This window comes from Heptranchias perlo, chromosome 12 (assembly GCF_035084215.1).
Source record: "Heptranchias perlo isolate sHepPer1 chromosome 12, sHepPer1.hap1, whole genome shotgun sequence".
Lineage (NCBI taxonomy): Eukaryota > Metazoa > Chordata > Chondrichthyes > Hexanchiformes > Hexanchidae > Heptranchias > Heptranchias perlo.
Genome location: NC_090336.1, coordinates 73377935 through 73389939, shown reverse-complemented (window position 1 = coordinate 73389939; position 12005 = coordinate 73377935). Strand labels below are relative to the sequence as shown.

At 48.3% G+C, this 12005-nt stretch overlaps 1 protein-coding gene across 1 annotated transcript in view; it reads right to left on the bottom strand.

Moving 5' to 3' along the window:
- Positions 1–12005, bottom strand: part of LOC137327796 (inositol 1,4,5-triphosphate receptor associated 2-like) — a 113111-nt gene that overhangs the window by 33246 nt on the left and 67860 nt on the right. The window contains exons 6-8 of the mRNA XM_067993603.1: positions 10225–10342; positions 7534–7584; positions 5935–6012 (exon numbers count right to left, since the gene is read on the bottom strand). Of these exons, the coding sequence (XP_067849704.1) occupies positions 5935–6012; positions 7534–7584; positions 10225–10342 (247 nt within the window). The remainder of the gene's footprint in view (positions 1–5934; positions 6013–7533; positions 7585–10224; positions 10343–12005) is intronic.

The following is a 12005-nucleotide window of genomic DNA, read 5'->3' as shown; positions in this document are numbered from 1 at the left end:
GAGCTAAGCGATTCCACAACCAACGGATCAGATCAAAGCTCTGCAGTCCTGCCACATCCAGTCGTGAATGGTGGTGGACAATTAAACAAATAATGGGAGGAGGAGGCTCTGTAAACATCCCCATCCTCAATGATGCCGGAGTCCAGCACGTGAGTGCAAAAAACAAGGCTGAAGCGTTTGCAACCATGTTCAGCCAGAAATGCCAAGTGGATGATCCATCTCGGCCTCCTCCTGATATCCCCACCGTCACGGAAGCCAGTCTTCGGCCAATTCGATTCACTCCACGTGATATCAAGAAACGGCTGAGTGCACTGGATACAGCAAAGGCTATGGGCCCCGACAACATCCCAGCTGTAGTGCTGAAGACTTGTGCTCCACAACTAGCTGCACCTTGAGCCAAGCAGTTCCAGTACAGCTACAACAATGGCATCTACCCGACAATGTGGAAAATTGCCCAGGTATGTCCTGTCCACAAAAAGCAGGACAAATCCAATCCGGCCAATTACCACCCCATCAGTCTACTCTCAATCATCAGCAAAGTGATGGAAGGTGTCGTCGACAGTGCGATCAAGCGGCACTTACTCACCAATAACCTGCTCACCGATGCTCAGTTTGGGTTCCGCCAGGACCACTCGGCTCCAGACCTCATTACAGCCTTGGTCCAAACATGGACAAAAGAGCTGAATTCCAGAGGTGAGGTGAGAGTGACTGCCCTTGACATCAAAGCAGCATTTGACCCAGTGTGGCACCAAGGAGCCCTAGTAAAATTGAAGTCCATGGGAATCAGGGGGAAAACTCTCCAGTGGCTGGAGTCAAACCTAGCACAAAGGAAGATGGTAGTGGTTGTTGGAGGCCAATCATCTCAGCCCCAGGACATTGCTGCAGGAGTTCATCAGGGCAGTGTCCAAGGCCCAACCATCTTCAGCTGCTTCATCAATGACCTTCCCTCCATCATAAGGTCAGAAATGGGGATGTTCGCTGATGATTGCACAGTGTTCAGCTCCATTCGCAACCCCTCAGGTAATGAAGCAGTCCGAGCCTGCATGCAGCAAGACCTGGACAACATCCAGACTTGGGCTCATAAGTGGTAAGTGGCAAGTAACATTCGCGCCAGATAAGTGCCAGGCAATGACCATCCCAATAATGTTTGTGGTCTACATTAACGACTTGGATATGAATGTAAAAGGTATGATCAGTAAGTTCGCTGATGATACAAAAATTGGTAGGGTGGTAAATAGCGAGGAGGATAGCCTCAGTCTGCAGGACGATATAGATGGGTTGGTCAGATGGGCGGAACAGTGGCAAATGGAATTTAACCCGGAAAAGTGCGAGGTGATGCACTTTGGAGGGACTAACAAGGCAAGGGAATACACAATGAATGGGAGGACCCTAGGCAAGACAGAGGGTCAGAGGGATCTTGGTGTGCAAGTTCACAGATCCCTGAAGGCGGCGGAACAGGTAGATAAGGTGGTAAAGAAGGCATATGGGATACTTGCCTTTATTAGCCGAGGCATAGAATATAAGAGCAAGGAGGTTATGATGGAGCTGTATAAAACACTGGTTAGGCCACAGCTGGAGTACTGTGTGCAGTTCTGGTCGCCACACTACAGGAAGGATGTGATCGCTTTGGAGAGGGTGCAGAGGAGATTCACCAGGATGTTACCAGGGCTGGAGCGCTTCAGCTATGAAGAGAGATTGGGAAGATTGGGTTTGTTTTCCTTGGAGCAGAGGAGGCTGAGGGGGGACATGATTGAGGTGTACAAAATTATGAGGGGCACAGATAGGATGGATACTCAGGAGCTTTTTCCCTTCGTTGAGGGTTCTATAACAAGGGGACATAGATTCAAGGTAAAAGGCGGGATGTTTAGAGGGGATTTGAGAAAGAACTTTTTCACCCAGAGGGTGGTTGGAGTCTGGAACTCACTGCCTGAAAGGGTTGTGGAGGCAGGAACCCTCACAACATTCAAGAAGCATTTGGATGAGCACTTGAAATGCCATAGCATACAAGGCTACGGACCAAATGCTGGAATATGGGATTAGATTAGACTGGGCTTGATGGCCAGCGCGGACACGATGGGCCGAAGGGCCTCTATCCGTGCTATATAACTCTATGACTCTATGACTCTAAGAGAGAGTCTAACCACCTCCCCTTGACATTCAACGGCATTACCATCGCCGAATCCCCCACCATCAACATCCTGGGGGTCACCATTGACCAGAAACTTAACTGGACCAGCCATATAAATACTGTGGCTACAAGAGCAGGTCAGAGGCTGGGTATTCTGCGGTGAGTGACTCACCTCCTGACTCCCCAAAGCCTTTCCACCATCTACAAGGCACAAGTCAGGAGTGTGATGGAATACTCTCCACTTGCCTGGATGAGTGCAGCTCCAACAACACTCAAGAAGCTCGACACCATCCAGGACAAAGCAGCCCGCTTGATTGGCACCCCATCCACCACCCTAAACATTCACTCCCTTCACCACCGGCGCACCGTGGCTGCAGTGTGTACCATCCACAGGATGCACTGCAGCAACTCGCCAAGGCTTCTTCGACAGCACCTCCCAAACCCGCGACCTCTACCACCTAGAAGGACAAGAGCAGCAGGTACATGGGAACAACACCACCTGCACGTTCCCCTCCAAGTCACACACCATCCCAACTTGGAAATATATCGGCCGTTCCTTCATTGTCGCTGGGTCAAAATCCTGGAACTCCCTTCCTAACAGCATTGTGGGAGAACCTTCACCACACGGACTGCAGCGGTTCAAGAAGGCGGCTCACCACCACCTTCTCAAGGGGCGATTAGGGATGGGCAATAAATGCTGGCCTCGCCAGCGACGCCCACATCCCGTGAACGAATAAAAAAAAAAATTCCCGGCCAGATTGGGTAATTCCTTTGGCAATCATCACTGCTGTAATTGATTTTGAGCACATAATTTGTATTATGTAACTATCCCCCACTCACTGCACTTTGCCGGAGAAATAATCCTGCTATTATGGGGAGAGTTTGCTGTAGTTCCAGTCATGAGTTCTGTTTGCTGTAGTTCGTACAGACTCTCTTTAAATTGAATCTGTTTGCTGTACGTTCCGCCCTCGCCTCCAACTCATTGGCTGACACAGTGGTGTCAATACTCACGGGGAAATAGTTACGTGATTTTAATTGATAACACGGTCCTGTCACCAGCGGGAACCAGATTCAAGTCTGAACAAAGATAGCGAGGTTTACGGAGGGTGAGAGGGTGTTTCTCTTTCATTGTATAAACAATAAATCACCCTCGAAGAAACTCCCAGGTGACCTTACCTTCCTTGTTCAGATATTGTGCGTTTCCAGCAGTTTTTCTGGCCCAGATATTATGCAGCAAGAGACCAGTACAAGAACGGTTAATACACCCATCTGAAGTTCCTCCCCCAACTATTTTAAGGGAGTCACAAAGCATTTATTTTAAACAACTCCGCTAAAACAGCAGATTGAGGAATTTCGGGTGGATGTGTTAAGTGTTTGTTAGATGGTATCGCACGGGCTAATCTCTCGGCCTATGTTTTTATTTTCAACTTCCAGCTTTCCCTTTTTATCTCAGTGCGGTTTCCGACACAGAAAGCAGATGCCTCCTTCAACATAAATCTCCAAAAAGTCCCAATTTGCAGACTCCAGAAACAGCTGTAGATCTTCCAGCACTGAGAGATCGTCTGCAAATACAACGTGTGAGTGATGTTGTCCTGATGTTACGTTTGGTTTATGACTCGTCATTCAAACAAAGTAGAGATTAAAGGGGAAACTGTGAACACTGGGAATGTGAAATATCAACTGAAAACATTGGAAATTCACAATCAAGAGCTGGAACAGAATGACTTCTGTCTCGGTGGGGAGCAATCTCTCTCTCGCCTCTGAGTCAGAAGGTCATGGGTTCGAGGCCCACTCCAGAGAGTTGAGCACATAATCCAGGCTGACACTCCCAGTGGCAGTACTGAGGGAGCGCTGCACTGTTGGAGGGTCAGTACTGAGGGAGCGCCGCACTGTTGGAGGGTCAGTGCTGAGGGAGCGCTGCACTGTCGGATGGTCAGTGCTGAGGGAGCGCTGCACTGTCGGAGGGTCAGTACTGAGGGAGCGCTGCACTGTCGGAGGGTCAGTGCTGAGGGAGTGCCGCACTGTTGGAGGGTCAGTACTGAGGGAGCGCTGCACTGTTGGAGGGTCGGTACTGAGGGAGCGCTGCACTGTCAGAGTTTCAGTGCTGAGGGAGTGCTGCACTGTCGGAGGGTCAGTACTGAGGGAGCGCTGCACTGTCGGAGGGTCAGTACTGAGGGAGCGCTGCACTGTCGGAGGTGCCGTCTTTCGGATGAGACGTTAAACCGAGGTCCTGTCTGCCCCCTCAGATGCAAGTAAAAGATCCCACGGCCACTATTTTGAAGAAGAGCAGGGGGGAGTTCTCCCCGGTGTCCTGGGGCCAATATTTATCCCTCAACCAACATCACTAAAAACAGATGATCTGGGTCATTTACCACATTGCTGTTTGTGGGATCTTGCTGTGCGCAAATTGGCTGCTGCGTTTCCCACATTACAACAGTGACTACACTTCAAAAGTACTCAATTGGCTGTAAAGCGCTTTGGGACGTCCTGAGGTTGTGAAAGGCGCTATATAAATGCAAGTTTCTCCGCCTACCTCCCTCCCTCCCCTTCCATCTTTCTTTCTCCAGAGATACATCAGGCAAACTGCTACGGGACAGTCTCACGCACCCCACTCGAAAGAGAACACCACCAATAGTAAGAGACCAAACTAAATGCGGGTGTCAGTCAAATTTCACTGACAGTCCCTGTCTATGAAACATTCTCTAGCCCGCGGCTCCCACCAGATGCTGGATGCCCCCTCGATGCTTCCACTTACATCGATTTTGTTAACTGACCCATTTTCTGCAGCAGTCAAGCATAGATGAGTGAGAATACTGATGATTGCACAGTGTTCAGTTCCACTCGGAACCCCTCAGATAATCAAGCAGTCCGTGCCCGCATGCAGCAAGACCTGGACAACATCCAGGCTTGGGCTGATAAGTGGCAAATAACATTCGCGCCAGACAAGTGCCAGGCAATGACCATCTCCAACAAGAGAGAGTCTAACCACCTCCCCTTGACATTCAACGGCATTACCATCGCCGAATCCCCCACCATCAACATCCTGGGGGTCACCATTGACCAGAAACTTAACTGGACCAGCCATATAAATACTGTGGCTACAAGAGCAGGTCAGAGGCTGGGTATTCTGCGGCGAGTGACTCACCTCCTGACTCCCCAAAACCTTTCCACCATCTACAAGGCACAAGTCAGGAGTGTGATGGAATACTCTCCACTTGTCTGGATGAGTGCAGCTCCAACAACACTCAAGAAGCTCAACACCCTCCAGGACAAAGCAGCCCACTTGATTGGCACCCCATCCACCACCCTAAACATTCACTCCCTTCACCACCGGCGCACCGTGGCTGCAGTGTGCACCATCCACAGGATGCACTGCAGCAACTCGCCAAGGCTTCTTCGACAGCACCTCCCAAACCCGCGACCTCTACCACCTAGAAGGAAAAGGGCAGCAGGCACATGGGAACAACACCACCTGCACGTTCCCCTCCAAGTCACACGCCATCCCGACTTGGAAATATATCGGCCGTTCCTTCATCGTCGCTGGGTCAAAATCCTGGAGCTCCCTTCCTAACAGCACTGTGGGAGAACCTTCACCACACGGACTGCAGCGGTTCAAGAAGGCGGCTCACCACCACCTTCTCAAGGGGCAATTAGGGATGGGCAATAAATGCCGGCCTCGCCAGCGACGCCCACATCCCATGAACGAATAAAAAAAAATAAGTTTCCATAAACAGTGTCAAATCCAAATGTTGCACCTCCCCCTGTCTAACGGCTCGTGTTTTGTGAACAGGTTAATATTTACTTACAGTCAGGTCAGCGTTTTCTGTTAATAGTTCATCTATTCTATATTTCAGCTGCCGTTTCTCCCTCTCAATCTTTTCGTTCTGCGGAGGAAACAAAATACCTTTTGAAACATTAAGTGGGTTTGGAACTACAAGAGGGTTTTTTTTCTATATATCGAAACAAGAATTTCTTGTGCAGTGGTGAGTCTCCCACTCTGACAGAGTAAAATTAACGATCTCAAGAAGGCAAGAGGAAAATCCGGTCTGCGTTCACCCCACTGGTGTGGCATCGGTGGGACGGGCACACCGTGAATCCGGAGTCAGGGCCCGAGGGCTCAGGAGTAAAGGGGAGTGACTGTCCCTCCTCCAGGAATTCTCACTCCACCTTACTTTGGATTTAGGCTTCATTTAAACTATAAATGTAGCATTGGTACTGAGTGAGATCAAAAAAGAACTTGCATTTATATAGCGCCTTTCACAACCTCAGGACATCCCAAAGCGCTTTACAGCCAATGAAGTGCTTTTGAAGTGTAGTCACTGCTGTGATGTAGGAAACGCGGCAGCCAATTTGTGCACAGCAAGATCCCACAAACAGCAATGTGATAAATGACTCAGATAATCTGGTTTTAGTGATGCTGGTTGAGGGATCAATATTGGCCAGGGCACCAGGGAGAACTCCCCCCTGCTCTTCTTCGAAATAGTGACATGGGATCTTTTACATCCACCTGAGAGAGCGGACAGGGCCTCGACAGTGCAGCGCTCCCTCAGTACTGACCCTCCGACAGCGCAGCGCTCCCTCAGTACTGACCCTCCGACAGTGCAGCGCTCCCTCAGTACTGACCCTCCGACAGCGCAGCGCTCCCTCAGCACTGACCCTCCGACAGTGCGGCACTCCCTCAGTCAGCCTGAATTTTGTGCTCAAGTCTCTGGAGTGGGATTCAAACCCATGACTTTCTGACTCAGAGGTGAGAGAGCGACCCACTGAGCCACGTCAAGACTAAATATAACCTAAATTTTTGCCACTAAACATTTTCCTGTGTTTAAAGTTAAAACCAAAACATCAACTTAACTTGCCCATGAATCTGGGAACTGAATTCCAATCAATACTTGGCACGAATCGTACTTGCAAATTGTTAATTGAACACTCGAGTGTCCCCTGATGGGAGTAATCTCCTCTCCTACTGACCGTTATATTCAGAGAGAACGCTCCGAAGAGTCAGAAGTAAAAGCATCCTTTACATTACCACACCAAGTCGAGTGTTTATCAGACATAACGGTACTCATCAGTTCGAAGTGTAGAAGGCATGACTCAGATAAGGGCTGAAGACAGGTCATTAGTGGGCTCTAAATATGGTCAAGCCTTACTGAGGCCTGAGTAAGACCCTTTATTGGAGAGCGGTTGAGGAGCCAGGGAGTGTGATCTGACCAGCCTAGATACCGGTGGTTCATTAACCGGGAGATCCCCAACGGCCACGAGAATGGCCGTTTGACGTGATTGATACCCAAAGGAAGATGAACCCTTCTGACACTTGACGATCTGTTGATAATCAGCAATTCAGTCAATGGTGATTTACTGTGACTGCCTTTGGAGCCTCTGTTAACAAAAGCAGGAACTCTACCTACCTTTTCAAACACTGCCCACAGCTGTGCAACCTGATCCTCGTTCTCCTTTTTCTGCACAAAAATAAATCAAATTAGTTTCAGTGTTATTACGGAGCAAATAAACTCAGATAATGGAGCAGTCCGTGCCCGCATGCAGACGACGCCCAGGCTTGGGCTGATAAGTGGCAAGTAACTTTTGCGCCGCACAAGTACCAGGCAATGATCATCTCCAACAAGAGAGAGTCTAACCACCTCCCCTTGACATTCAACGGCATTACCATCACCGAATCCCCCACCATCAACATCCTGGGGGTCACCATTGACCAGAAACTTAACTGGACTAACCACATAAATGCCGTGTCTACTGGAGCAGGTCAGAGGCTGGGTATTCTGCGGTGAGCGACTCACTCCTGACTCCCCATAGCCTCTCCACCAACTCCAAGGCGAAAGTCAGGAGTGTGATGGAATACTTTCCACTTGCCCGCATGGGAGCAGCTCCACCAACACTCGAGAAGCTCGACACCAACCAGGACAAAGCAGCCTGCTTGATTGGCACCCCATCCACCACCTTAAACATTCACTCCCTTCACCACTGGTGCACCGTGGCTGCAGTGTGTACCATCCACAGGATGCACTGCAGCAACTCGCCAAGGCTTCTTCGACAGCACCTCCCAAACCCCCGACCTCTACCACCTAGAAGGACAAGGGCAGCAGGCACATGGGAACAACACCACCTGCACGTTCCCCTCCAAGTCACACACCATCCCGACTTGGAAATATAACGGCCGTTCCTTCATCGTCGCTGGGTCAAAATCCTGGAACTCCCTTCCTAACAGCGCTGTGGGAGAACCTTCACCACACGGACTGCAGCGGTTCAAGAAGGCGGCTCACCACCACCTTCTCAAGGGGCAATTAGGGATGGGCAATAAATGCCGGCCTCGCCAGCGACACCCACATCCCGAGAATGAAATAAAATCTTTATACAACAATTTGGGCTAATAAAACAATGGATATGCTGCACTGCCCACCAATGGTGGAACGTTCCCAGTTAACTAGTTTTTGTTTCCTGGTCATATCTGGCTCGGAATGCCTACATACAAAGACCCCCCTATCCCCACCTTTTGAATATTCAACCAACAACCTCTTGAAAATCGTATCTTTAAAATGGATACAGGATTTGGTCACAGGACTATTAGCAGTGCTGCATATCGGTTAACAAACGGAACTTACACAGTCAATGAAAGAATTCTTCATGAATCATAGAATCATAGAAGTTACAACATGGAAACAGGCCCTTCGGCCCAACATGTCCATGTCGCCCAGTTTATACCACTAAGCTAGTCCCAATTGCCTGCACTTGGCCCATATCCCTCGATACCCATCTTCCCCATGTAACTGTCCAAATGCTTTTTAAAAGACAAAATTGTGCCCGCCTCTACTACTGCCTCTGGCAGCTCGTTCCAGACACTCACCACCCTTTGAGTGAAAAAATTGCCCCTCTGGACCCTTTTGTATCTCTCCCCTCTCACCTTAAATCTATGCCCCCTCGTTATAGACTCCCCTACCTTTGGGAAAAGATTTTGACTATCGACCTTATCTATGCCCCTCATTATTTTATAGACTTCTATAAGATCACCCCTTAACCTCCTACTCTCCAGGGAAAAAAGTCCCAGTCTGTCTAACCTCTCCCTGTAAGTCAAACCATCAAGTCCCGGTAGCATCCTAGTAAATCTTTTCTGCACTCTTTCTAGTTTAATAATATCCTTTCTATAATAGGGTGACCAGAACTGTACACAGTATTCCAAGTGTGGCCTCACCAATGCCCTGTACAACTTCAACAAGACATCCCAACTCCTGCATTCAATGTTCTGACCAATGAAACCAAGCATGCTGAATGCCTTCTTCACCACCCTATCCACCTGTGACTCCACTTTCAAGGAGCTATGAACCTGTACTCCTAGATCTCTTGAGTTATATGATGAGGGGCTTTGGTTATGTGGGAGAGACTGGAGAAGCTGGGATTGCTCTCCTTCGAGCAGAGAAGGTTAAGGGGAGATTTAACAGAGGTCTTCAGAATTCTGAGGGGTTTTGGTAGAGTAAATAAGGAGGAACTGGCAGGTCGGTAACCAGGGGACACAGATTTAAGATAATTGGCAAAAGAAACGAAGGGGAGATGAGGCGAATTTTTTTTACGCAGCGAGCTGTTATGATCTGGAACGCGCTGCCTGAAAGGGCGGTGGAAGCAGATTCAATAATAACTTTCAAAAGGGAATTGGATAAATACTTGAGAAGGGAAAATTTGCAGGGCTGTGGGGAAAGAGCAGGGCGGGGGGACGAACTGGATAGCTCTTTCAAAGAGCCAGCACAGGCACGATGGGCCGAATAGCCTCCTTCTGTGCTGTAAGATTGTATTATTCTATGATTCTACACACTTAGAAAGATGAGGAGTGAATAACATTTTGTTTACTTTTGCAACCAAATTTGGAAACAGAGTAAACATCCTCAACATTGTCCTCAGTTCAAATCTCCAAAAAGAATCAAGCAGGACATTTCGATTTCCCACGGCCAACGTTTTGGTTTTCTTCTGACATTCAACGGCATTACCATCGCCGAATCCCCCTTCTGAGTAAGACTGCCAGTTTGTGCCGATTTATGGTCAGTCTGAGTTTCTGTAATCTAGAAGTTGGATTCAAACGATCATTGGATTCCTACCAGCTCTTTGCAATGTGTCTGCAGGTGATGAATCTTCTCCTGACTATCTCTCACTGTGCTCGTTGCATCGTCCAAATCTTCCGCCATGGATTTTACACTGCGAAGTGTCCTTTGAGAACTGAAAATCAGAACACACAACTTTACTAAGATACAGTTCGAAGAAACTCAAATCCTTCCCGAATCTCATCCTGTCTTGAGATGATGACTCGTGTTGGGATGAAAGTTCCCTGTGTCTCTAAGGCCTTTGAGAGACATCCTTCATAAGTGTGAGCCTTGGGTCAGTGAGTATTGGTGGGCTACCTGGATATGGATGCAGTAGATGTGATATATTTGGATTTTCAAAAGGCCTTTGATAAGGTACCACGTTGTAGACTCATGACTAAGGTCAGAGCATGTGGAGTCGGGGGCAGGTAGCAGAATGAACATAAGAACATAAGAAATAGGAGCAGGAGTAGGCCAATCGGCCCCTCGAGCCTGCTCCGCCATTCAATAAGATCATGGCTGATCTGATCCTAACCTCAAGTTTAAATTCATGTCCAATTTCCTGCCCGCTCCCCGTAACCCCTAATTCCCTTTACTTCTAGGAAACTGTCTATTTCTGTTTTGAATTTATTTAATGATGGAGCTTCCACAGCTTCCTGGGGCAGCAAATTCCACAGACCTACTACCCTCTGAGTGAAGAAGTTTCTCCTCATCTCAGTTTTGAAAGAGCAGCCCCTTATTCTAAGATTATGCCCCCTCGTTCTAGTTTCACCCATCCTTGGGAACATCCTTACCGCATCCACCCGATCAAGCCCCTTCACAATCTTATATGTTTCAATAAGATCGCCTCTCATTCTTCTGAACTCCAATGAGTAGAGTCCCAATCTACTCAACCTCTCCTCATATGTCCGCCCCCTCATCCCCGGGATTAACCGAGTGAACCTTCTTTGTACTGCCTCCACAGCAAGAGAGCAAGGAGCAAAAATTCTTCCCGAATCTCATCCAGTCTTGAGATGATGACTCGTGTTGGGATGAAAGTTCCCTGTGTCTCTAAGGCCTTTGAGAGACATCCTTCATAAGTGTGAGCCTTGGGTCAGTGAGTATTGGTGGGCTACCTGGATATGGATGCAGTAGATGTGATATATCTGGATTTTCAAAAGGCCTTTGATAAGGTACCACGTTGTAGACTCATGACTAAGGTCAGAGCATGTGGAGTCAGGGGGCAGGTCGCAGAATGGATAGCAAGCTGGCTACAAAACAGAAAACTGAGTGTAAGGGTTGAAGTTAGTTACTCAGACTGGCAAAAGTTGGGAAGTAGTGTTCCACAAGGATCGGTGCTGGGACCACTGTTGTTCACCAATTAGCATAAACGGCTTGGACTCGGGAATCGGGAGTACAATTTCAAATTTGCAGATGACACCAAATTGGGGAGGTGTGGTTAATACTGAGGAGGACTGCGACAAAATCCAGGAAGAGATTAATAAACTTGCAGAATGGGCGTGATATTGGCAAATGAATTTCGATATAGATAAGTGTGAGGTGGTACATTTTGGTAGGAAGAATAAGGAGGCCACATACTGCTTGGATAATAAGAGTCTAAATGGGGTACAGGAGCAGAGGGATCTGGGGGTACAGATACACAAATCACTAAAAGTAGCGACGCAGGTTAATAAGACCATAAAAAAAGCAAACCAAGCACTGGGGTTCATTCCTAGAGGGATAGAATTGAAAAGCAGAGAGGTTCTGTTAAACTTGTGTAGAACCTTGGTTAGACCACATTTGGAGTACTGTGAACAGTT